A 25208-nucleotide genomic window follows, 5' to 3' on the forward strand; every position below is an offset into this window, starting at 1 on the left:
ATCGGGGGCTGAGCCCCGCTGGGGTCTGAACCCCCCTCCCCAGCCCCGCTGTGTCGTGGGCTGAGCCCCATCAGAGTCAGACCCTCACCCCCACCCCTGCCACACTGGGGTCTAAACCCCCTCCCCAGCCCTGCCATGTCAGGGGCTGAGCCCTGCTGGGGGCTGAACCCCCCCTCAGCCCTGCTGTGTTGGGGTCTGAGCCCCACCGGGGTCTGAGCCCCGTCCCCAGCCCTGCCATGTGGGGGTCTCACCCCCTCCCCAGCCCCGCCATGCTGGGGGCTGAGCCCCACTGGGGTCTAAACCCCCCTCCGCAGCAGCCCCACCAGGGTCTGAGCCCCCTCCCCATCCCCGCTGTGTTGGGGTCTGAGCCCCGCTGGAGGCTGACCCCCCCTCCCCAGACCCACCACGTCGGGGGCTGAAGCCTGTGAAGGTCTGGGCACCGCTGGAGTTGGACCCTCACCCCACCACGTCGGGGTCTGAACCCCACTGGGCTCTAAACCCCCTCCCCACGCTATGTCAGGGGCTGAGCCTGGCTGGAGTCAGACCCTCACCCCCGTTCCTGTCCCATCGGACCCTCACCCCCAGCCCCACTGCGCTGGGGTCTGACCCCCGTCCCCAGCCCCGCCACATGGGGGGCTGAGCCCTGTCGGGGTCTGGGCCCCGTTGGAGTCGGACCCTCACCCCTGTTCCTGCCACGTCGGGGTCTGACCCCCAGCCTCAGCCCTGTGGTGTGGGGCTGAGGCCCTGCTGTCACCCCCAGTGGGGTATGAGCCCCGTCTCCCCCGACCCATTGCTGTGGCTCCTGGTGCTCCCCCCACCATGTCGGGAGGCGATGACAGGGCGGGGGGGGGGGGGGGCAGGGTCCCTGCCCTGTCCCTGTGTCCTGTGTGTCCCCCACCCCCCCGCACTGACAAAGGTTGCGTGGGGTGGGCCGGGTTGAGCAATGGGGCAGGGCAGTTGTGCAACGGCTCCTCCTGCCCCATATAGGGCCGGCGGTGGCAGGAGCCCCAGGCACATCATGGGGGTCCTCACCACTGCCGTCTGCCTGGCCTGGGCCCTGGCCCTGGGGTGCGCCCACCCCCTGTGAGTGGGGCTGCAGGGTGCGGGGGGCATGTGGGGCGCTGGGGAGGGATGTGGGGCAGGGGGCTCTGGGGGGGGTATGTGGAGCGGCTGGGGGTGTGGGGCAGGGGGGTGCAGAGGGCTGGGGGGGGTATGGGGGGGGGGGCTGTGTGCCAACGTGGGGTGCATATGTGGCTCTTTCGGGGGGGCTGTGCCATGAACCCATGGTCTGCCTGTTCCCAGGACCCACAGCAAACCGGAGGCAGCGGGAGGAGGGCACCCCCATGGGGCTGAGCCCCCCAGCAACGACACTGGTGAGAGCCCACGGGATGGGGGGAGGAGAGCAGAGTCGCATGTGGGGCACAGAGGGGTGTGTGGAGCACAGCAGGTGCTGTGGGGCAGTGGGTGGGACGTGGTGGGGTCTGTCTTGGGGGTCCGTGCCATCCTGACACCCCCCCCAGACCTGGCCCAGCTCTGCTCGGACGAGGGCGGCTTCGACGCTGCCACGCTCAGCGAGAACGGCACCATGCTCTTCTTCAGAGGTGGGGCCGGGGGGCATGGGGGGGCATGGGGCTGGGGGGGCATGAAGATGGGGAGACATGGGGCTGGGGGGCACGGTGATGGAGGGGGCATGGGGCACTGGAGGACAATGCGGTCTGGGGGAAATGGTGGGAGAAGGGCTCTGGACAGGGGGTGGGGGGGAAATGGGATATATCAGTGCAGGGGAATGGATTTTGTGGGGCTGGGGGAACTGGGGGGGACTCATGGGTCCTGGGAGGGGGGGCGGTCCGTGGGAAGTGGGGCATGATGAGCCTGGCACTGGGAGGTCGGGGGGAAATGAGATGTGGGGGGGAATGGGGTCTGGGGGAGATGGGGAGGGGATGGGGGGGGAAGATGAGGTCCACGGGGGCAGATTGCAATGGGGGGCCTGGGGGGGGGGGGGTGTGTCTGGATAAATGTGGAGTGGGGTGGAGATGAGGCCCTGGGGGACAATGAGGGGTGGGGGCTGCGGTGGGGCAGGGGGGCTGTGGGGTCCCCCGGGGCCGGGGGCTGTGGGAGCAGGGTGTGGGGCAGCACCGTGCCCCCCCACCCCACGCCCGCCGTAGGGCTAGCTGCTGTCCCTGCCCAGGCGAGGAGGTCTGGGAGAGCTCCCGGGGGGGGGCCCGGCTCCACACCCGCCCCCTGGCCACATCCTGGCCCGAGCTGGGGGGACCCGTCGAGGCAGCGCTGCGCCTGCACCGCCGGCAGCACCCCCAGGAGCACCAGAGCCTCTACCTCTTCCAGGCACGGCTGCGGGCGGCGGGCGGGGGGAAGCGGGCAGCGGGTGAAGGTCCCGGGCTGGGTGGTCCCATGCACTGCCATGGGGGGCCAGGAGGGCTGCTCGGGCGTGGGGGTCTCCCCCTCTGCCTGGACACCCAAGAGGGTCCATGGGGCTGGCCCCTGGGGTGGGTTCTCGGGGCTGCCGGGAGGGATGCGCCCCGGGGGTCCCGGCCCGTGGGTCGGCTCTGGGGGGTCTTGTCCTGGGGGGGGCCCTGTCCTGGGAGTGTCCCCCTGGGTCCAGACCCACGGGGCTCCCCGGAGTGGTGCCCGTGGGTCTCAACCTGTGGGGCACCTGCAGGGCGAGCAGGTCTGGGCCTATGCTGGGGGGCAACTGCGTCCCGGCTTCCCACGGCGTGTGGGGGACGAGTTCCCGGGGGTCCCCGGGGGGGTGGACGCCGCCGTTGAGTGCCACCCCGAGGAGTGCGGGGGCGAGACCGTCCTCTTCTTCAAGGGTGAGTGGGGGCCGGGGTCGGGTGGGGGGGGCAGAAGGGTGACAGGCAGGGGGCTGCCGTGGGGTGCGGAGGGGCTGCCGTGGGGCAAGGTGGGGGCTGCACCCAGGTGGTGCCGTGGGGCGGCAGCGGTGGGTGGCTTGGGGCAGCAGCGGTGGGTGGACAGAGGGGCTGCCGTGGGCGCGGAGGGCGTGGGGCTCAGGTGCTGGGAGCCGTGCTGAGCCATGCCGGCGGAGCCAGCGGTGCCAGCAGTGCCAGCGGAGCCGTTGCCGCGCACAGGGGACACGGTGTACTCCTTTGACCTGGCGCTGCGGGTGACGAAGTCGCGCACGTGGCCGGGGCTGGGCCCCTGCGACGCCGCCCTGCGCTGGCTGGAGCGGTACTACTGCCTGCGGGGGACCCAATTCCAGCGCTTCGACCCCCTCACCGGCGAGGTGCCCCCCGGGTACCCCCGCGATCTCCGGGACTACTTCATACCTTGCCCGGGCCGAGGTGAGCACCCGGCCAGCCCTCGGGGACCCACATGCACCCTGGGGACCCCCTCCCACAGGGCCCTGAGCCCAGGCGCGTGGGCACCCAGCCCCACAGAGGCGGAGGGACCCCAGACCCCCGCCCCAGGCTGCCCGGGGGTCTGGCCCCTGCTGCCCACCCCGTGCCCCTGCCACTGCCCCCAGCGCCCTGGCCCCACTGCCAGCGCTGCTGCCACCGGCAGGGCACGGGCAGGGGAATGCCTCGTGGGGGGACGCCGGTGACCGCTGTAGCGAGACGCCCTTCCAGGCCCTCCTCTCCGACGACACCGGACGCATCTACGCCTTCCGCGGTGAGGGGCAGCGGGGGCCTGGGGCTGAGGGATGGCTGCGCCCGCGGCACTGCTGGGGGCTGTGGGGGGCCATGACGATGGCACTGCTGGGGGCTGTGGGGCTGCGGGGGGCCATGATGATGGCACTGCCGGGGGCTGTGGGGCTGTGGGTGGCCATGACCATGGCACTACCGGGGGCTGTGGGGCTGTGGATGGCCATGACCATGGCACTGCTGGGGGCTGTGGGGTGGGGGCTGTGGTTGTGGCTGTGCTGTGGGGCAGGGTCCCTGGGGCAGGGCCGCTGACACAGCCCGCAGGGGGTCTCTCCTTCCGCCTGGACTCACGGCGGGACGGGCACCACGCCTGGCCCCTGGGACAGACGTGGCCGGGGCTGGAGGGAGAGGTGGACGCCGCCTTCGCCTGGGACGGACGCACCTACCTGATACAGGTCTGACACCACGAGGCTGCCCCATCCCCGTCCCCTGTGGGTCCTGCCCTCTGGCTCGGCTCACTGCCCCACCGGCGAGACCCCCCCAGGCCTCTGCCCGAGACGGGGCAGCTCAGGCACCTCGAACCTGACATCAGGGCTGCTGGGGGACGTCTCCCCCCCGGGACCTGGGCACCTCGGGGATATCACCCACCGCCCCCAGGGCCATGCTGCCCTTGTCCCCAGCCCCCCGTGGGATCCACCCCCAGGCCCTCCCCACCCCACGGAGCCCCCGGGCACCCCCTAAAACCCATCCTGTGGGCAGCCCTGTGGCTGTCCCTGCGCACCCCCAGCCATCCTGTACCCGCCTGCTCCTTCTCCCGTACCTGTCCCTGCCCACCCCACGCCCGTCCCTGCCCACCCGTGTCGGCCCGTGGCCCACACCATCTGCTCTCCCCAGGGCTCCCAGGTCTCCATCTTCCTCTCGGAGCAGGGCCACCGGCGAGTGCTGGGGTACCCGCGGGCACTGCAGGAGGAGCTGGGGGTCCCCAGCGTCGACGCAGCCTTCACCTGCCCCGGCTCTGCCGACCTCTACCTCATCACAGGTGGGCAGCCGGTGTGCCGGGACCCTCCGGTGCCGGGATATCTGCCAGGTTGGGCACAGGGCTGATGGGTGCTGTGCCGACAGGGGACCGTGTTCAGCTGGTGGACCTGACGCAGACACCGCGGCGCGCGGGCAAGCCGGTGCCGCTGCCCCACGACCATGTAGACGGCGCCATGTGCACCGACGATGGCGTCTTCCTCTTCCACGGCCCCAGCTACCACCAGTACCCCAGCGTGGCCCAGCTGCTGGGGGACCAACAGCCCGCTCCCCCCCAGAGCATCGCCACCCACTTCTTCCACTGCCCCCACTGACCGGGGCCGGTGCCACCACCTGGGTCCCCGCGGTGCCGCTGGTGCCGGGGCTCTGCTGGCCCCAGCCTGCCTGTGCCCAGGACACAATAAAAGCCAGGGAGACTCCTGAGATCCCCCCGGCTCTGTCTGAGGGTGCAGGGGGCGGGGAGGGGGTGGTGGCACCAGTGCAGCTGGGTCACAGTGGTCGCGGGGCGGCACGGCACTGTCCCTGTCCCCATCCTCGTGCCCATCCCCATGCCTATGCCATCCCAGACAGCTGCGGCAGGGGCAGCGGGGCAGGACCCGGTGGGTGCAGGTGCCCGGGGCCTTGCGGGGGTGTCCTGGTAGGCGAGTCCCAGCGGACGTGGTACGGGGAGGCAGTCCATGGCTGTGCCAGGCTGTAGTGGGCTGTACTGGGCTGAACTGGGCTGTACCATGCTGTGCTGCGCCACACAGCACTGCCCCATGCTGAGCCACACCATACCGTGCCGACCGAAACGTGTCGGCTGTAACGTACCACAGTGCACTGTGCTTGCTGTGCTGTGGCATGCCCCACGGCACTGTGCTGTGCCATGCCATGCCAATGCCATACCAAACCACACCGTGCTATCCTGTGCCCTGCCACGCTGTCCCACACAGCACCCTGTCCTGTTGCTCTGTGCCACACCCTGCCATGCTGTTTTAGCCCACTGTACGTCCTGCACCACACTGTGCCGCACCGTACCATACCGTACTGACCCTCACCACCTGTGCTGTGCCACACTGCACCGCTCTGTGCTGTCCCATCCTGCCCGGAGCTGTGCTGTACTGAGCCGTGCTGGTGTGCTGGGGTGAGCCGTGCCCTGCCGCACCACAGCCCTGTGCCGTGTGCCCTGCCGTGCCATCCTGCCCGGCGCTGGGGAGGGCACTCCTGGAGTGCTGGGTCCAGTGCCGGGCTCCCCGGTACAAGCCAGGGACACGCTGGGCAGAGCCCAGCCAGGGCCACGAGATGCTGCGGGGGCTGGAGCGTCCCTGGGGCTGGGGGTGCCGGGGGGACCGAGGTTACCTGGCCCGGACAGGACCCGGCTGGGGGGGGTCCCATCCATGGGCATCAGCACCTGCGGGGGGGCAGGAGGAGGAGCCAGGCTCTTCCCAGTGGTGCCAGTGCCAGGCCCATGGGCACAGACTGGCACACGGGTGGGCCCCCCCTGAGCACCAGGAGACACACATCACTGTCGGGGTGACACCGTCCCCGGGGGCTGGACATGGTCCTGGGCCACCGGCTCCGGGGGAGCGGGGCTGGGCCAGAGGCACTGTGGAGGTGCCACCAGCATCGCTGGTCTGTGACCCAGGCCGCGGTTCCCTCCCAGGCCACCCTGGTGCTGCGGTGCCATACCAGTGCCCTGTGTGCCCCCCGTGCTGTGCCATGCCATGCTGTGCCGTACCAGTGCCCTGCGTGCCCCCTGTGCTGTGCCATGCTGTGCTGTGCCGTACCAGTGCCCTGCGTGCCCCCCCGTGCTGTGCCATGCCGTGCTGTGCCGTACCAGTGCCCTGTGTGCCCCCTCTGCACTGTGCCATGCCGTGCTGTGCCGTACCAGTGCCCTGTGTGCCCCCCTGGTGCTGTGCCATGCCGTGCTGTGCCGTACCAGTGCCCTGTGTGCCCCCCGTGCTGTGCCATGCCATGCTGTGCCGTACCAGTGCCCTGCGTGCCCCCTGTGCTGTGCCATGCTGTGCTGTGCCGTACCACTGCCCTGCGTGCCCCCCCGTGCTGTGCCATGCCGTGCTCTGCCGTACCAGTGCCCTGTGTGCCCCCCGTGCTGTGCCATGCCGTGCTGTGCCGTACCAGTGCCCTGTGTGCCCCCTCTGCACTGTGCCATGCCGTGCTGTGCCGTACCAGTGCCCTGTGTGCCCCCCTGGTGCTGTGCCATGCCGTGCTGTGCCGTACCAGTGCCCTGTGTGCCCCCCCTGCACTGTGCCATGCCGTGCTGTGCCGTACCAGTGCCCTGTGTGCCCCCCCTGCACTGTGCCATACCGTGCTGTGCCATACCAGTGCCCTGCATGCTCCCTGTGCTGTGCCATGCTGTGCTGTGCCGTACCAGTGACCTGCATGCTCCCTGTGCTGTGCCATGCCGTGCTGTGCCGTACCAGCGCCCTGTGTGCCCCCCTGGTGCTGTACCATGCCGTGCTGTGCTGTACCAGTGCCCTGTGTGCCCCCTCTGCACTGTGCCATGCTGTGCTCTGCCATACCAGTGCCCTGCATGCCCCCCCCGGTGCTGTGCCATGCCGTGCTCTGCCGTACCAGTGCCCTGCGTGCTCCCTGTGCTGTGCCATGCCGTGCTGTGCTGTACCAGTGCCCTGTGTGCCCCCTCTGCACTGTGCCATGCCGTGCTGTGCTGTACCACTGCCCTGTGTGCCCCCCCCGGTGCTGTGCCATGCCGTGCTGTGCCGTACCAGTGCCCTGTGTGCCCCCCCGTGCTGTGCGATGCCGTGCTGTGCCGTACCAGTGCCCTGCGTGCTCCCTGTGCTGTGCCATGCCGTGCTGTGCCGTACCAGTGCCCTGTATGCCCCCCGTGCTGTTCTGTGCCAATCCCCTCTGTGCCCCCTCCACCACCCTGTGCTCTGCTCCACCGCCGGTGCTGTTGGAGACTGCCGCACAGTTGTGTCCTGTCCAGCGCCGTGCTGGTCCGTGCCGTTCTGTGCCATTCCGTGCCACACGTCACCACACCCTGTGTCGGACCGTGTCGCACCGTGTGTTACGGCACTGCACCGTCTGTCCCTGCTCTGCACCGTCCTGCTCCGTACTGCTCCACACGTGCCGAGCTGCACCCTTCTGGGCCGTGCCCTGCCGCTCGGTGCTGTGCCGTGCCGTGCCACCCTGTGCCGTGCCAGGCGGGACGGTGCCGTGCGGGTCTGTGCCGGGCTGCTCCGCACTGTCAGGGCTGCTCCGGGCTGCTTCTCGCTGTCCGTGCCGTGCCGTGCCGTGCCACACGGTATGCGCCGGTCCGTACAGCACCGTTCCGAGCCGTGCCGTGCTGTCCTGCTCCACCGCGCTCCCTGCTGTCCCGTGTCGGTCCGTACCGTGCCGTACCATGCAGTGCTGTACCGTGCCGTACCGTACCGTACCGTGCAGTGCCACACCGTACTGTACCATACTGTACCGTACCGTACCGTGCTGTAGTGTACCATGCCGTACCATACCGTGCTGTACTGTGCCGTGCCGTACCGCCCTGCCCCGTGCTGCACTGTCCGGGCCCTCCCGGGCCACCCCGGTCCGTCCTGCTCCATCCCGTGCTGCGCCCTGCGGACCGGTATCTGCCGGTGCCGGTGTCAGTACCGAACCGGTGTCAGTACTGGTGCCGGTGCCAGTACGATGCAGTGCTGGTGCCGGTGCCGGTGTCAGTACCGTGCAGTGCCGGTGTCAGTACTGGGGCTGGTGTCAATGCTGGTGCCGGTGTCAGTACCGTGCAGTGCTGGTGCCGGTGCCGGTGTCAGTAGCGGTCTCAGTGCCGGTGTCAGTGCCGGTGTCAGTAGCAGTGTCAGTGCCGGTGTCAGTACCAGTGTCAGTAGCGGTGTCAGTACCGGTGCTGGTGCCGGTATCAGTGCCGGTGCCGGTGTCAATGCCGGGGTCAGTACCGGTGTCAGTGCCAGTGTCAGTCGCGGTCTCAGTGCCGGTGCCGGTGCGGGTGTCAGTACCGGTGTCAGTGCCGGTGTCAGTGCCGGTGTCAGTACCGGTGCTGGTGCCGGTGTCAGTGCCGGTGCCGGTGTCAATGCCGGGGTCAGTACCGGTGTCAGTGCCGGTGTCAGTCGCGGTCTCAGTGCTGGTGCCGGTGCGGGTGTCAGTACCGGTGTCAGTGCCGGTGTCAGTGCCGGTGTCAGTACCGGTGCTGGTGCCGGTGTCAGTGCCGGTGCCGGTGTCAATGCCGGGGTCAGTACCGGTGCTGGTGCCGGTGTCAGTGCCGGTGCCGGTGTCAATGCCGGGGTCAGTACCGGTGTCAGTGCCAGTGTCAGTCGCGGTCTCAGTGCCGGTGCCGGTGCGGGTGTCAGTACCGGTGTCAGTGCCGGTGTCAGTGCCGGTGTCAGTACCGGTGCTGGTGCCGGTGTCAGTGCCGGTGCCGGTGTCAATGCCGGGGTCAGTACCGGTGTCAGTGCCGGTGTCAGTCGCGGTCTCAGTGCTGGTGCCGGTGCGGGTGTCAGTACCGGTGTCAGTGCCGGTGTCAGTGCCGGTGTCAGTACCGGTGCTGGTGCCGGTGTCAGTGCCGGTGCCGGTGTCAATGCCGGGGTCAGTACCGGTGCTGGTGCCGGTGTCAGTGCCGGTGCCGGTGTCAATGCCGGGGTCAGTACCGGTGTCAGTGCCAGTGTCAGTCGCGGTCTCAGTGCCGGTGCCGGTGCGGGTGTCAGTACCGGTGTCAGTGCCGGTGTCAGTGCCGGTGTCAGTACCGGTGCTGGTGCCGGTGTCAGTGCCGGTGCCGGTGTCAATGCCGGGGTCAGTACCGGTGTCAGTGCCGGTGTCAGTCGCGGTCTCAGTGCTGGTGCCGGTGCGGGTGTCAGTACCGGTGTCAGTGCCGGTGTCAGTGCCGGTGTCAGTACCGGTGCTGGTGCCGGTGTCAGTGCCGGTGCCGGTGTCAATGCCGGGGTCAGTACCGGTGCTGGTGCCGGTGTCAGTGCCGGTGCCGGTGTCAATGCCGGGGTCAGTACCGGTGCTGGTGCCGGTGTCAGTGCCGGTGCCGGTGTCAATGCCGGGGTCAGTACCGGTGCTGGTGCCGGTGTCAGTGCCGGTGCCGGTGTCAATGCCGGGGTCAGTACCGGTGTCAGTGCCGGTGTCAGTCGCGGTCTCAGTGCTGGTGCCGGTGCGGGTGTCAGTACCGGTGTCAGTGCCGGTGTCAGTGCCGGTGTCAGTACCGGTGCTGGTGCCGGTGTCAGTGCCGGTGCCGGTGTCAATGCCGGGGTCAGTACCGGTGCTGGTGCCGGTGTCAGTGCCGGTGCCGGTGTCAATGCCGGGGTCAGTACCGGTGCTGGTGTCAGTGCCGGTGTCAGTGTCAGTACCTGTGTCAATGCCGGTGTCAGTACCGGTGCTGGTGCCGGTATCAGTGCCGGTGCCGGTGTCAATGCCGGGGTCAGTACCGGTGTCAGTGCCAGTGTCAGTCGCGGTCTCAGTGCCGGTGCCGGTGCGGGTGTCAGTACCGGTGTCAGTGCCGGTGTCAGTACCGGTGCTGGTGCCGGTGTCAGTGCCGGTGCCGGTGTCAATGCCGGGGTCAGTACCGGTGTCAGTGCCGGTGTCAGTCGCGGTCTCAGTGCTGGTGCCGGTGCGGGTGTCAGTACCGGTGTCAGTGCCGGTGTCAGTGCCGGTGTCAGTACCGGTGCTGGTGCCGGTGTCAGTGCCGGTGCCGGTGTCAATGCCGGGGTCAGTACCGGTGCTGGTGCCGGTGTCAGTGCCGGTGCCGGTGTCAATGCCGGGGTCAGTACCGGTGTCAGTGCCGGTGTCAGTCGCGGTCTCAGTGCCGGTGCCGGTGCGGGTGGGGGTGGGGCGCTGTCCCCGCCCGCCCTCGGAAGCGGAAGCGGAGCCCCCCCGTTCCCCCGCCCCCCCCCGCCAGCGGAGCCGCCGCAGGTACCGGACGGGCCGCGGCGGGGCCGGTTCCCCCGGGCCGGGGGCCCTCGGGGCGGGGTCTGGGTGCGGGGGGCCGGGCCGGGGGCGCCGCGGGGGCCGGGCCCGGGGGGGGCGGACCGGAGCGGAGCGGAGCGGAGCGGCCGCCGCTCTGCGCTCGGGGGGGGCGGTGGGAGGGGGCCGGGCCGGGCTTTGAGGGCGGCTGCGGGGGGGTCCAGGGGACAGAGGGGGGCCCGCGGGCGGGCGGGGGGCCTGGAGCCGCCGCAGCGCCGGGGCCGGGGCGGGGGTCCCGCGGGAGCGGGGGCCTCCGGCGGGTGCGGGGTCCCCGCGGGGTCTCCTGTGGGGGGCCGGGGGCCCTGACAGCGCCCGTGGGGCGGGGGGCCGGGCCGGGCCGGGGGCCTGGCTGCGGGGCCGGGCCGGGGGGGGGGACCCGGGACCGCGGGGGGGTCCGGGGCCCTGGCTGCCCCCGCTCCCCCCTGCCCGCAGGCCCCATGGACGCGGAGGTGCCGGCAGCCCGGGGGCTGTAGGAGCCTCCCCCCCCAGCAGCAGCGAGGGTCGGGCAGGGCCCCGCGGCGGGGGCTCGTCCGGGGGAGCGCCCGCCGTCTCCCCCCGTGCCGCGCGGCGCTGGCGGTGCCACCCCTCCCCGGCCCCCCCCGGCCCCCGCGATGTCGGGGTCCCTGAGCAAGCGGAGCGACCTGGCCAACGACAACAGCTGCCTGGGGCTGAGCCTGGGGCTGCAGGGCCCCCCCGCGCCCGGGCAGCTGCTGCACCCCAAGGGCCCCCCCGGCTGCCCCCAGGGCCCCCCCCTCTATGGCAGCACGGAGCTGCAGGGCCGGGGGGGGCCGCCCGCCCTGGCCGGCGAGGAGCCGGCCACCGCCAAGTGGGTGAAGGACGGGCAGAACCAGCTGCGCCGGGCGGCCGAGCGGGACCAGAACCGCAACGAGCTGGGCCCCCCCGCCGAGGAGCTGGAGGTCTCGGCCCGCAACGCCCGCAACGCCGGCGGGGGGGCCCTGCCCCTGCTCATCGACCTGCGGGGCGCCGAGGAGGAGGAGGAGGAGGAGGAGGAGGAGGAGGAGGAGGAGGAGGAGGAGGGCGACGGGGACTCCACGCCGGTGCAGAGCGACCCCATGACGGCCGAGTCGGAGCAGAGTGGGGAGCGGGCGCCCCGCGAGCACGGCCGCAGCGCCAGCCTGCTCTTTGGGGTGCGCAGCGGCACCGCCAGCGACGAGGACTCCAGCTGGGCCACGCTCAGCCAGGGCAGCCCCGCCGGCAGCTCCCCCGACGACGCAGGTGGGCACCCGCGGGCACCGGCCCCACGGCGGCCCCACGGTGACCTCTGACCCCCCAGACTGCTCCGCCGTGGCCTGTGACTACCCCGTAGCAGCCCCCGCCTGCCCCACAGCAGCCTCTGCCTGCCCCGCGGCTGTCTGTGCCTGCTCTGCCTGTCCGACTGTGGCCCCCGCCTGCCCCACAGCTGCACCTGGCTGCCCCATGCCTGCCCCCGATTCCCCCACAGCTTCTGAGCGCCCTGTGGCGGCTCCTGCCTGCCCCGCTGCAGCTCCTGCCTGCCCCACGACTGTCCCTGCCTGCCCTACGACTGTCCCTGCCTGCCCCACGACTGTCCCTGCCTGCTCTGCCTGTCCTGCAGTGGTCCCCGCCTGACCCACAGCAGCTTCTGCCTGCTCCAGGGCTGCCCCGATTCCCCCACGGCTGCCCCATGGTGGCCCCTGCCTGCCCCACGGCAGCCCCTGCCAGCTCTGCCTGCCCCATGGCAGCGCCTGCCTGTCCCCATCCCGCCATGGCTGGCCTGGTCCTGTCGGCCCCACGTCTTCCTCCCCCTGTCCCTAGCCGTGGCCCCACTGCTGTCCCCCAGCCCCACTCAGCTCCCAGCCCCTGTCCCTGCTGGGTGCTGTTCCTGCCCCCCCAGCCCCTGTTGGCTCTGCGGCACCCCACTCTGTGCCCCCCGGCCCACGACGCACCCGCCTGCGCTGCTGCTGATGGCACAGTGCCCCATGGCACTGGCCTTGCTTCGCCGTCACCCACCGCCCCTCTCTGGGGGTGCAGCCCCCCTGTGTCCCCCGGCACCTCCGTGTACCCTGTTTCCCCCCGTGTCCCCCGGCACCTCCGTGTGCCCCATTCGCACCTGTGTCCCCGGCACCTCCATGTGCCACGTTCCCTGCTGTGCCCCCCGGCACCTCTGTGTGCCCTGGCCCCCCTGTGCCCCCCCACCCGTCAGTGTGCCCTGGACCCCTATGCCCCCGGCACCTCCGTGTGCCCCATCCCCAGTGTGCCCCCCCCACCCCTCCGTGTGCCCCATCCCCAGTGTGCCCCCCCCACCCCTCCGTGTGCCCCATCCCCACTGTGCCCCCCCCACCCCTCCGTGTGCCCCATTCCCCCCTGTGCCCCCCGCACCTCCGTGTGCCCCATTCCCCCATGTGCCCCCCCCATCACTCCGTGTGCCATGTTCCTCGCTGTGCCCCCCAGCACCTCCGTGTGCCCCGTGCCCCCCCGCCCCTCCGTTTCCCCCCCCCGGCCGTAGACCCCCCGTGCCCCCCGCTCCCCGTCCCCGCGCCTGGCAGTGTCACCTCCCCGTCCCCCCGCTCCCCCCGTCCCAGCACCCCCCGCTCCCCCGTCCCTGTCCCCCCCCGCGCCCCGTGGCGCTGCTCCCCGCCCCCCCGCGCCCGTCCCCGCCCCCCCGCGCATCCCGGCCCCGGCGCTGCCGTCAGCGGTTGCCGGGGAAACGCCGGGTCCGGCCCGGCCGCAGGTGAGCGCTGCCGCGGGCACCGGCACCGGCCCCGGCCCCGGGCCGGGAGCGGGCTGCCCCACAGCCCGCGCGGGGCCGGGGCCCGATGCGGGGCGGGCGCGGGCCGGGGGGGGCCGGGCCCCGCGGGGCGGGTGGCGGGGCCGGGGCCGGGGCCGGGGCCGGGGCCGGGGCGGGCCGGGCCCCACGGCGCCCCCCGGGCGGGGCGGCGGGGGCTGCAGGCTGCGCTCTGGCCGGCAGCCGGCACGACCCCCGGCATGGGCCGGCGGCACCATGTGCAGCGCGGACTACTTCGTGGCCATCGTCCTGCTGGACTCGCGCCCAGGTAGGGCCGCGGCCGGGCCCGGGCAGCGCGGCGGGGGCGCGGGGGCTGCGGCACCGCCCGGCCGGGGGGGCCTGGCCCGGGCGCCGCGCCCGGCCCTGGGACCCCCCCGCCCCGCCCGGGGTTCCCCCGTCCGCAGGGCGCCGTGCGGCCCCCCTTCTCCGGGGGGGGGTCCTGGGCCCCGCCTGGCCACGGGCCGCCGTCCGCCTGGGGAGGGGGCCCGCAGCCCTGCGGGGGGGTCCCCGCCGCGCGGGGCCGGGGCGCTCTGAGGGGCTGAGCGCGGGGGCCGGGCCGTGCTGGGGCTGCCTGGAGGGGCCCGTCCCCGCGGCGCCCGGCCCTGAGCGGCCGCTGCTCCCCCAGACTCCTTCTGGACCCGCAACTCCTTCGAGACGGACTCGGACCTGCCTGCGGGATGGATGCGGGTGCAGGACACCTCGGGCACCTACTACTGGCACATCCCCACCGGCACCACGCAGTGGGAGCCCCCCTCGGGGCTGGCCCGCGGCTCGGCCCCCGGCTCCCCGGGCAACACCCCCTCCGAGGAGCCGCCGGTGAGTCCTGGCCGTGGGGCGGCCGTGGGGCAGCCCCCCGGGGCGCGGGGCGGTGGGGACCCCCGCGGCATGGGGCCATGGGGCAGCCCCAGGGGGCGCGGGGCGGTGGGGTCCCCCGGGGCACGGGGCCATGGGGCTGCCCCACGGTGCATGCCCTGAGCCAGCCCTGCTCTCCCTGCAGCTTGCCTGGACGGGCTTCGCCCCGGCTGAGCGCTTCGGCGATGGGGATTTCTGGAAGGTGAGAGGGGGCGGTGGGCAGCCGGGGGGGCAGCACCCCATGGCGTCCGGCCCCTGCCAGCTCCCCCTCCCTCCCCAGGACCCCACGGTGGAGGAGGCGGATGATGAGCCTGGAGCGCAGGACGAGGAGCCGCCGTCACCGGGCCTGGCCTCGCTGGGTGTGGGGTGCGTGGGGGATGCATGGGGGGTGTGGGGCTGGCTGCCTGTGGGCCCTGCGGGGAGGTGGGACCCCAGGGGATAGGCAGCGGGAGGGGGGTGCGTGGCTTTGGTGGGAGGCCAGAGCTGGGCCCTGTTCTGGGGGTGGGGGGCTGGATGGGCAGAGCTGGGGGGCCAGGGTCTCCCCGCCTGTGCCCGGGGGGCAGCAGCCGGTGATGGCCCCCCTCGCTCTTGCAGCGTGGCCCTGGCCGAGGAGGACAAGCCGGGCTCCAAGGTAGGTCTGGGGCCCCGGGGCGGCAGGCACCCAGCCGAGACCCCCCCCACGCCACGGGGCCCCCGCCGGCTCGGCTGGCCCCTTCCCCGTGGCTCCTGCCCCCGAGGGGTCTGGGGTCTGCTCTGCTGCTGGGGGGCCGCCAGGACCCCCACCCCAGGGCTGCATCCTGGCCCTGGCACGGTGGCGGTGCCATCACTGCCTTGGGAGGGGGCTCAGCCGGGTCCAGGGCTCGTGGCACCCCTGCTGTGGGGTCTGCCCTGCCCCGAGGATTGGGGGGCGTGTGGGGGCAGGCGGCTGGCTGGGGTCCCTGCGGTGGGGCCGTGCCTGCCCCACGCCGTCCCCCGCAGTGCTTCGCCGTCCGCTCGCTGGGCTGGGTGGAGATGAGCGAGGACGAGCTGGCGCCGGGCCGGAGCAGCATCGCCGTCAACAACTGCATCCGCCAGCTCTCCCTGCACCAGCGCGGTCCCCCTGGCGCGTGGGGGGAGGTGAGTGCCCCCGTGCCCCTGCCCCGCAGGCGGTGGCCCCCAGCGCAGCCCCCGGGCCCCCCTTGATGCAGTTCCCCCCAGGGCCGGGCGATGCTGCTGCTGCTGGAGAACCAGACGCTGAAGCTGGTGGACCCGCAGGATCAGGCCCTGCTGCACGCGCAGCCCGTGGCCAGCATCCGCGTCTGGGGCGTGGGGCGCGACAGCGGCAGGTGGGGGGCACAGGGGCCGGGGGGGCACTGGGGACGTGCTGGTGCGTGGGTTGGGGGTGAAGGGGGATCTGCACGTGCAGGACCCCGCGGGGGCTGCCTGGGGTCCTGCCGCGTGGGGAGCCCGGTGCAGGTGGGCGCGGGCGCTATGCGGGGTCTGTGCGTGTGGGGGGAGGGGACGGGGCAGGTCCCCTCCTGCAGGTCCCAGGGATGGGGCGGGGGGGGTGTCTGGTGCTGGCAGGGTGTCGGATCCGGGTGTGTGTGGGGTGCAGGGCTGGGGGGGGGGTCCCATGCACGTGGGGTGCAGGGTTGTGCAGGGATCCGGGTGCATGCGGGGCATGGGGCCACGGGGTCCTGTGCACGTGGGGGGTGTGGGGGCGCACAGGATCCGGCTGTGCACAGGGCATGGGGCTGTGGGCGTCCCGTGTACGTGGGGGACGGGGGCGTGCAGGATCCAGATGCATGTGAGGTGTGGGGCTATTGGGTCCCATGTGCATGGGGCGCAGAGGTGTGCAGGCATGCGGGTGCGCGCGGGGCTGTGGGGTGCCATGCACTCGGGGTGCGGGGGTGTGCAGGGTGCCGAGGCTGAGCCCCCCCCAGCGGTGCCGGGGCAGGCGGGATCTCGTGGGCAGGCAGGGCCCCGTGTGGGCACGGTGGGACCCGTGTGGCGGGGGCCACGGGGGATGTGTGCGCCCCGGTCCCGCTAACTCCGCTCTCTGGCTCTCTCCTGCTGCGCTGGCTGGGGACGCAGGGAGAGGTACGGCAGCCCAGTCCCGCACCAGTTCTCCCAGTCCCATCTCTTGCTGGGCACCAGCCCAGGTGGTGGAGGCACCCGGGGTGGGGCGATGGGGAGCCCGAGCGGCTGAGGTGGCCGGGGGGGTCCTGAGCGCAGCCCCTCCCCGCAGGGACTTTGCCTATGTGGCCCGGGACCAGCTGACGCAGATGCTCAAGTGCCATGTCTTCCGCTGCGAGAGCCCTGCCAAGAACATTGCCACCAGCCTGCACGAGGTCTGCTCCCAGGTGAGCCCCCCCGGCCCCAGGTGAGCCCCCCATGGCCCCCCCCAGCCCTAGCTGTGCCCCCCATGGTGCCCTTGGCCCCAGCCTGCACGAGGTCTGCTCCCAGGTGAGCCCCCCCAATCCCCATGGCCCGAGGTGAGTGTCCCCCAGCCAGCTCCGAGGTCTGTTCCCGGGTGAGACCCTCCCTGCCCCAGTGTCCCCAGGGAGCAGCCGGCCGGTGGGTTGCTGTGGGCTGTGGTCCCGTGTGGGGAGCAGGGGCTGGGGGCCCTGGTGTGATGGCCAGGGGGGCCGGTGTCCCCGTGCTTTCCCCAGATCATGGTGGAGCGGCGAAGCGCCCGGGCGCTGGCTAACGGCCTCTCCATGGACCCCTCCAGGCTGGTGGAGATCCCCTTTCAGGGTGCGGTGGGGGTCTGGGAGGGGCGGGGGGTGGCCTGGGAGGGGCTGGGGGGGGGGAAATTGGGGCGGGGGGGGGCTGGTATGTCCGGAGGCCGTGTGTGCTGGGGTGGGGGGGAGCTGGGGGCTGCGTGGCTGGGCAGGGTGGGGGGCAGGGATGGCTGGGATGGGGGTTGGGTGTTGGGCAACGGTTGGGGTGGGGGGCCGGGTGCTGGGGTGCAGCGGTGGTGGGGGGCTGGGCGTGGGGGTGTTGGGTGACGCGGTGCAGCGGTGCTGGCGCGGGGCTGACCCCGCCCTGTGCCGCAGTGGAGTTCCCGGCGCCCAAGAGCGAGGTGGTGCAGAAGTTCCCGGTGTGCTACCTGGGCTGTGTGCCTGTCGCCAAGCCTGTGGGTGAGCGCGGGGCGTGGGCGGTGCTGGGGGGCGGCCGGGGGCACTCACGCCCTGGGGGGCTGCCGTGGGGTGGGCATCCTGGCCCCGCTCCTGCCTGTCCCTGCGGGGCGCTCCTGAGCCCCCTGCCCGTTCGCAGGCATGGACGTCATCAACGCGGCGCTGGAGGCAGCGCTGGCCACCGGCAGCAAGGAGCACTGGACCCCCATCGTGGTCAACGTGGCGCCCGCCACGCTCACCATCACCCACGAGCAGGTGGGTCTGGCCCTGCAGTACCCCGTTGCTGTCCCTGTCCTGGCGCTGTGGTGGGGGCCAGCGGTGACCCCCACCACGTCCCCGCAGACGGAGGCGGTGCTGTGCGAGTGCCGCGTGCGGTTCCTGTCCTTCATGGGGGTGGGCCGGGACGTGCGCTCCTTCGCCTTCATCATGGCAAGCGCCCCGGGCGCCTTCCGCTGCCACATGGTCTGGTGTGAGCCCAACGCCGCGGGGCTGAGCGAGGCGCTGCAGGCTGCCTGCATGGTGAGTGTCCCCCCCCGGCTCCCTCCCCATCCCTGCAGCCCCCTCCCCAGCCGCTGACCCTGCTCTCCCCAGCTGCGCTACCAGAAGTGCCTGGATGCCCGGCCCCAGGCCTCCAGCTCCTGCCTGCCCGCGCCGCCCGCTGACTCGGTGGCCCGCCGGGTGGGCTCCTCCGTCCGCAGGGGCGTGCAGACCCTGCTGGGCAGCCTGAAGCCCAAGCGCCTCGGGGCCCAGACGCCGTGAGCTGGGACGCAGGGAGCCACCAAGACCCCTTCCCCACCCGCCGCCCCTGGGACGGGACGGGGGGGACGGGACGGAGGGGGCGGCAGCGTCGGGGACGCGCGGGGCACCGGCGGGGGGTGAGCCCGCGCCGGGGGTGGGCGGGGGGGGCGTGTGTGCGTGCGTACGCAAGCATCACCGTGCACAAATCCACCTGCGTGCACGTGCGAGGGGCCGCAGGGCACGCTCCCGCGCTGGGGGTGCGTGCTGAGCATGGTGCCCTGCCACGGCTCTGCCCCCTCCGGCCGTGCCCCAGGGTGGCGGGTCGGGGGTCCTGCCCCCCACGCCGGGGTGAGCCCCCCGCCGCCCCACGGGGATGATGGCGCCAGCACGGTGGGGGCGCGGGGCCCGCCCTGCCCCAATGCATGCAGTCTAACCTGCGGTGTGGGGCTCCCTGGGGCCGCCGGCTCCGGAGCTGCCACTCCTGCTGTAACGAAGATCTGTGTCGTACTAAATAATTAATAAACCCATTCCACCAGCCCGGCCTGGCCCCCTCCCTGCGGCACCCACCCGGAGGATGAGGAGGAGCAGTGGGGCTGCCCGCCCTCCCGGCGCAGCCCGCGGGGCCTCGGCCAGGAGCCGCTGGGTCCATCACGCCTTTATTGTGCCGCGGATGGGAGCGGCAGCTGGCGGGAGCACAGGGACGGGCAGGGACCTGCCTCAGCCCCCGCCGAGCCCGGGCACCGCCTGTGTCCTGGGGACCGATCCCGCTGCCCTCAGCAGAGCCGCCACTGCCGCCAGAGCGCCTGGATGTGCGCGAAGGGCAGCGCCGGGCGCAGGGGCTGGCAAAGGCCGGGGTCGGCGGAGCGGCCGGTGCGCAGGGCGCAGAGCAGTGCTGCCTTGCAGGCGGCCAGGCAGGGCTCGCGGGGCGGGTGGCCCTTGTGGAAGTGGAACCAGAAGCGCTGGAAAAGGCGCTCATCGTCCTGGAAGCGGCGGATGAGCCGGTCCCAGTCGGCCGGGAAGGCGCTGGGCAGCCCGTAAGCCTCGCGGGCGCGGTAGAGGCGCTGCCAGCGTGGCTCTGCCCCCGGTGCATTGGCCTCGGTGAGGTTGAGGATGAAGGTCTCGTGGTCCAGCACGGCGTGGGAGCTGCCGGGGTAGGCGCCATCCACCTCGTACACGCGATAGCCTGTGGGCAGGGCGGGCAGGGTCAGGGGCGGCGGCGGCACCGTGGCCGGAGGGCTGGGCTGCGGTGGGGTGGGGGGCCAGGGCGCACCGGGGTTGAGGTTGATGTAGGTGGTGACGCTGGGGGCCACGAAGGCGATGGAGACGGGGCGCGTCAGCGTCTCCTCGTCGTAGAACATCTCGAACTCGTCCACGTGCGTGTGCCCGAAGAACTGAGCCGCGATGGTGCCCTCAAACCTGCGCCGGGCTGGGGGGTGAGGGCTGCTGGCACGCAGACCTCTGCCCCGGCCCCACCGTGCTGCCCAACAGCCGGCACGGTGCAGCCGGTCTCATCCCTGCGGTGCTGCACGGCAGCTGGCGTGGTGCAGCCGGTCCATGACCCACAGCCCCCCCACGTCACGCCGGGCTCAGCTGACACCGCGTGTCCAGGCCGTGCCCGTCGGCACTGGCTCCCACCCGGCCCTCGCTCTGACCCCGGCGTGGCTCTGCCTGGCACAGGCAGCTTTGGGCTCCTGACCCCGGACACGCTGGCACAGCACCGTCCCCCCGTCCCCTCCCCTGCCACCACTGATGCCGCTGCGGGCCGGGCAGTGTGGCGGGTGTCCGGCGCACGGGGCGGGGGTCCGTGGGGCTGACCTGTTGACGATGCGGTAGTAGTTCCAGCTCCAGCTGCGCAGGCAGTGGGCCGGGGGGATGTGCCCGATGATGTGCACCTAGGAGGCAGGGGAGGACGGGGGGAGCTGGGGGGTGCCTGGGACCCCCCACGTGCAGGGCCAGCGCCCCCCCTGCCCTCACCTTCTCCCCCGCCTGCTCGGCGGCCGCCAGGACCCCCACCAGCCACTGCAGCTGCCCCGCGGGGTCGGTGGAGTTGATGAGGAGCCAGAAGTTGGCCTGGGAGCAGAAGTTCATGTTGAGGGAGACAAGGCGCAGCCCGGGCCAGACCTGCACCGTGTAGAAACCGGCGGCCCTGTGGGGACAGAGGGGGGTGAGCACTGCCTACTCCTGCCCCACGCCACAGCCCCTGCAGCCCCTTCACCTGCCCTGGCCACCCCCCCCCGGCTCCCTGCCTGCCCCGGCACCCCCCTCCCCTCTGCCCAAAACACCCTGCGCCCCCTGAGCCCCCAATCCCTGCCGGGCCGAAGTACCCCACACCCCTACCAGCCATGAGTGCCCCCACCTCACAGCTCCTGGAATGGAGACACCCCCCAGCCCCCCTGACCCGAGGCACCTGCACCCTCCCAGCCCCAAACCTTCCCCCCCCATCCCGCCTGGCCACAAGCCGCCCTCAACCCTGCTAACCCAGGGATCCACCCCCCCCCAGTATGGAGACCGCTCTGTGCCCTCCCAGCCCTGAGCCCCCCCCAGCCCCTGCTAGCCCAAAGTCTCCCAGCCCGGAGCCTGCCCCCCCCTTTGCTCGCCAAGCCCGCAGCCCCCCGCCCAGCCCCTGCCAGCGGCCGTCCCCACCGGAGGGTCTGCAGCGCCGGGGGGGGCAGCCAGTCCTGCCATGCCTGGGCCATGGCGTCGTACAGCCAGGCGGAGGACTGGTTGCCCCGCACGTATGGCGGGGGGAAGGCGTTGACGGGGGTGGCCTCGTGGTTGCCCACGGCCGGGTAGACGGGCAGGGCGCCCAGGTGCCGGCGCAGCAGCCCGGTGACGGTGCGCAGGGCCAGCAGCTGGTCCTGGCGGCTCTGCTGCCAGACGTCGTGCGCTGGGATGTCGCCCGTCCAGTACGCGGCAGCGAAGGGGGCCGCGCTGGGGAGCTGGGCCAGCAGCGCCTCAATGGTGTGCAGCGGCAGGTCGCACTTGCCATACTCGCCCCAGAAGCCGGCGCCGCCGGGGCCGTGGCGGGCAGTGCCGCGGCAGCAGAGCGGGTCGGGGCAGGTAGCCTCGCTGCCCGGCACGTAGTGGCGGTCCCAGTGCAGGTCGGTGAGGAAGAGGAGGCGGGCGGTGGGGGCGCCGGGCGGCGGGGGCACCGGGGGCTGCACGGGTGGCTTGGGGGTGGCGGGCAGGGAGATGTTCCAGGCGCCGAAGATGTCCCAGTGGCCGCAGCGCCGGCCCAGCAGCAGCCCACAGGCCTCGCCGGGCCGCAGCACCGAGCGGGCCCAGGCCGACACCACGTCCTGCTGGAAGAGCTGCACGGCCTGCCGGCAGATCTCGGGGCGCGCCAGCCGCAGGTCCTGGCACAGCCGGGCCGCCACGCGCCCCACGCGTGCCACGTTGGGCTCCAGCTGCGGGGCAGGGGCTGGCTGGGCTGTCACGGGCCACCCCGGGGTGGCCCCACAGCCCTCGCCCACCGGCCGCCCCCGCCGCCCCGACCCACCGGGCTGGGGGCCCCGAGGCTGAGGACCCCCACCCGCCCGGTCCCCTCCACCCCCGTCACCCGGGCCCCAGCCCGGTTCCCCTTTTGGGGAAGGGAGCGGGGGGGCCCCGGGGGCCTGTCCCAGCCGCCCCAGCCTGTCCCTGTCCCTCAGAGGGGAGCCTCTGGCCCGTCCCAGCCCGTCCCTGTCCCCGTCCTGGTCCCGTGCTCATCACACGCCACGACGTGCCCCAGCCTGTCCCGTCCCCGTCACGAGGTGCCGCCCCGGCCCTGTCCCAGATCCGGCCGCCAGCCCCGGCCCGACCCCGGGCCTGCCCCGTCCGCCCCTGCCCTGTCACTGTCCCGACCCTTACCCCGTCCCTGTCCCCAGACAACCCTGTCACTGTCCCGACCCTTACCCCGTCCCTGTCCCCAGACAACCCTGCCACTGTCCCCACCCTGTCCCCGTCCCTGTCCCCAGACCGCCCTGTCACTGTCCCGACCCTTACCCCGTCCCTGTCCCCAGACTGCCTTGTCACTGTCCCGACCCTTACCCCGTCCCTGTCCCCAGACAACCCTGCCACTGTCCCCACCCTGTCCCTGTCCCAGCCCGCCCTGCCACTGTCCCGACCCCGTCCCCGTCCCCAGCCCACCTTGTCACTGTCCCGACCCCGTCCCCGTCCCCAGCCCACCTTGTCACTGTCCCGACCCTGTCCCTGTCCCAAGCCCACCTTGTCACTGTCCCGTCCCTGTCCCTGTCCCAGCCAGCCCTGCCACTGTCCCGACCCCGTCCCCGTCCCCAGCCCGCCTTGTCACTGTCCCGACCCCGTCCCTGTCCCAAGCCCGCCTTGTCACTGTCCCGACCCTGTCCCTGTCCCTGTCCCCGTCCCAGCCCGCCCTGCCACTGTCCTGCCTGCTCCACCCAGCCCGTCCGCGCCCTCTCCCGACCCCGCTGCCGCCCCGGCCCCCGCCCCGGCCCACCTGCAGCGCCCAGTCCAGCGCCCCGAAGAGCAGCCGACAGACCGGGCACGACACGTTCCGCCAGCCCCAGCGCGGCGCCGCCTCGAGCAACGCCGCCCCCCCGGCAGGGGGCGACCCCGCCGACAGCGACAGCGACAGGGCCAGGGCCAGGGCCAGGGCCAGCGGCAGCGAGAGCGGCGGGGCCGGACCGCGGCCCAGCGCGGGCGCCGCCATGGCCGAAGGACGCCGCCGCCGCCGGGGGCGGGGCCGGGGGCGGGGCCGGGGATGAGGGGCGGGGCGGGGGCCTAAATAGCGGGGCGGGGCCGGGGCGGGGCCGGGGCGGGGCCGGGACCGAGCTCACATCGGGAGGGGGCGGGAGAGCGGGGGGGGGGAGGAGAGGGAGGGGGGGACGGCGACGGGACGGCGGCGCCTTTAAAGGGCGCGAAGGGCATGATGGGAGATGGAGTCCCCGTGGGTACTGTGGGAGATGGAGTCCCCGTGGGTACTGTGGGAGATGGAGTTCCCGTGGGCATTGTGGGAGATGGAGTCCCCGTGGGTCCCTGTGGGAGATGGAGTCCCCATGGGCACTGTGGGAGATGGAGTCCTCGTGGGTACTGTGGGAGATGGAGTTCCCGTGGGCATTGTGGGAGATGGAGTCCCCGTGGGTCCCTGTGGGAGATGGAGTCCCCATGGGCACTGTGGGAGATGGAGTCCTCGTGGGTACTGTGGGAGATGGAGTCCCCGTGGGTCCCTGTGGGAGATGGAGTCCCCGTGGGCACTGTGGGAGATGGAGTCCTCGTGGGTACTGTGGGAGATGGAGTCCCCGTGGGTCCCTGTGGGAGATGGAGTCCCCATGGGCACTGTGGGAGATGGAGTCCTCGTGGGTCCCTGTGGGAGATGGAGTCCCCGTGGGCACTGTGGGAGATGGAGTCCTCGTGGGAACTGTGGGAGATGGAGTCCCCGTGGGAACTGTGGGTGATGGAGTCCCCGTGGGTCCCTGTGGGAGATGGAGTTCCCGTGGGTCCCTGTGGGAGATGGAGTCTCTGTGGGTCCCTGTGGGAGATGGAGTCCCCGTGGGAACTGTGGGAGATGGAGTCCCCGTGGGCATTGTGGGAGATGGAGTTCCCGTGGGTCCCTGTGGGAGATGGAGTCCCCGTGGGTATTGTGGGAGATGGAGTCCTCATGGGTCCCTGTGGGAGATGGAGTCCCCATGGGCACTGTGGGAGATGGAGTCCCCGTGGGAACTGTGGGAGATGGAGTCCCCGTGGGCACTGTGGGAGATGGAGTCTCACTGGGTCCCTGTGGGAGATGGAGTCTCACTGGGTCCCTGTGGGAGATGGAGTCCTCATGGGTCCCTGTGGGAGATGGAGTCCCCATGGGCACTGTGGGAGATGGAGTCCTCGTGGGAACTGTGGGAGATGGAGTCCTCGTGGGTCCCTGTGGGTGATGGAGTCCTCGTGGGTCCCTGTGGGAGATGGAGTCCCCGTGGGCACTGTGGGAGATGGAGTCCCCGTGGGCATTGTGGGAGATGGGTGTCCCCGTGGGTATTGTGGGAGATGGAGTCCCCGTGGGGTACTGTGGTAGATGGAGTCCCCGTGGGCACTGTGGGAGATGGAGTCCCCGTGGGTATTGTGGGAGATGGAGTCCTCGTGGGTCCCTGTGGGTGATGGAGTCCCCGTGGGTCTCTGTGGGAGATGGAGTCCCCGTGGGCACTGTGGGAGATGGAGTCCCCGTGGGTCACTGTGGGAGATGGAGTCCTCGTGGGTATTGTGGGAGATGGAGTCTCACTGGGGCACAGTGGGAGATGGAGTCCCGTTGGGGGTCCTGGCCCCGCTGTCTGTGGGGTCACTGCACCCATGGTTGGGTCCCATCCCCACTGCCCATGCGGAGCTGCCTGTGGGTGCAGGGGATTTGTGTGTGTGTGTGTGTGTTTTCAGAGGTGTGTGGGTTTGTCTGTCCCACTCTGTATGTGTGTGTGTGTGTGTGTGGGCACTCTTGTGTATGTGTGCGCGCGCAGGTGTTTGGTGCAGCTCTGTGTGTGCATGCATCTGCTTGTGTATGTGCAGGTGTGTGCGTGTGCGAAGGTGTGTGCACAGGTCTGTGTGTGCAAGCAGGGGTATGTGTGCGCGCCTGTGTCAGTCCGGTCCTGGTGGGCACTGTACAGTAGGACTCCCCCCGGGGAAGGTCAAGCATTCTGGCAGGACCTGCTGCCCAGGAACCACCCAGCCGTACTGGTGCCAGCGCGGTGCTGTGCGGTGTCATGCCGGTGCCGTGCCCTGCTGTCCTGGTGCTGGTGCGGAGCCCAGCAGGGCTGTCCCAGACGGGGCTGTCCCCAGCCCCGGGCAGGGACCCACCACTCGCACAAGCAGCACTGGCCACTGCTCCGGGGACTCCCGCAGCAGAAGGACCAGAGCCCACGGCCCCCCAAGTCCCGAGCAGTGTGGACCCCCTGTCCTGCCCGGCTCTGGCCTGTGGACCCCCTGGTGCTGCGTCAGGTCAGGCAGTGGGAAGCAGTGGTGCAGGTGGGCGCAGGCGGGCGCAGGGCGAGTTTATTGCAGCCGGAGCCAGGGAGTGGAGCGGGGAGACCCCAGGCTGGGCGGGGGACACCTCAATCCCCCCACCCAGCCTGGCCCCGAGGGTCCTGCGGGAGCCCCTGCCCCGGGTCCTTGTCCCCAGCCCAGCCTGGGCACGGTGGCACATGGAGCTGGGGGGCACTG

At 72.3% G+C, this 25208-nt stretch overlaps 4 protein-coding genes across 4 annotated transcripts; 2 read left to right on the forward strand and 2 right to left on the reverse strand.

Annotated features, from left to right (window-relative positions):
- Positions 1-1018: 1018 nt before the first annotated feature.
- Positions 1019-5042, forward strand: HPX (hemopexin). Its single transcript, XM_059822705.1, has 10 exons — positions 1019-1083; positions 1303-1373; positions 1521-1606; positions 2194-2343; positions 2678-2831; positions 3108-3320; positions 3541-3648; positions 3945-4075; positions 4515-4659; positions 4743-5042. The coding sequence occupies exons 1-10, from the start codon at positions 1019-1021 to the stop codon at positions 4967-4969; spliced, it is 1350 nt and encodes a 449-aa protein (XP_059678688.1). The 3' UTR covers positions 4970-5042.
- Positions 5043-8381: 3339 nt separating this feature from the next.
- On the reverse strand, positions 8382-11022 carry LOC132317704 (putative per-hexamer repeat protein 5). Its single transcript, XM_059822747.1, has 2 exons — positions 11014-11022; positions 8382-10469 (listed from the first exon to the last, which is right to left on the reverse strand). The coding sequence occupies exons 1-2, from the start codon at positions 11020-11022 to the stop codon at positions 8382-8384; spliced, it is 2097 nt and encodes a 698-aa protein (XP_059678730.1).
- Positions 11023-13972: 2950 nt separating this feature from the next.
- Positions 13973-18077, forward strand: APBB1 (amyloid beta precursor protein binding family B member 1). Its single transcript, XM_059836027.1, has 12 exons — positions 13973-14163; positions 14345-14401; positions 14480-14565; positions 14794-14830; positions 15178-15305; positions 15387-15524; positions 16427-16541; positions 16851-16935; positions 17238-17321; positions 17458-17573; positions 17661-17837; positions 17910-18077. The coding sequence occupies exons 1-12, from the start codon at positions 14029-14031 to the stop codon at positions 18075-18077; spliced, it is 1326 nt and encodes a 441-aa protein (XP_059692010.1). The 5' UTR covers positions 13973-14028.
- A 749-nt stretch (positions 18078-18826) lies between these two features.
- On the reverse strand, positions 18827-22725 carry SMPD1 (sphingomyelin phosphodiesterase 1). The gene is made up of 6 exons (XM_059822848.1): positions 22513-22725; positions 20700-21463; positions 20031-20202; positions 19872-19948; positions 19327-19472; positions 18827-19239 (listed from the first exon to the last, which is right to left on the reverse strand). Exons 1-6 carry the CDS (start codon positions 22723-22725, stop codon positions 18830-18832), a joined length of 1782 nt encoding a protein of 593 aa, XP_059678831.1. The 3' UTR covers positions 18827-18829.
- Positions 22726-25208: the final 2483 nt, after the last annotated feature.

Source organism: Gavia stellata, chromosome 1 (assembly GCF_030936135.1).
Source record: "Gavia stellata isolate bGavSte3 chromosome 1, bGavSte3.hap2, whole genome shotgun sequence".
In the NCBI taxonomy this organism is placed as follows: domain Eukaryota; kingdom Metazoa; phylum Chordata; class Aves; order Gaviiformes; family Gaviidae; genus Gavia; species Gavia stellata.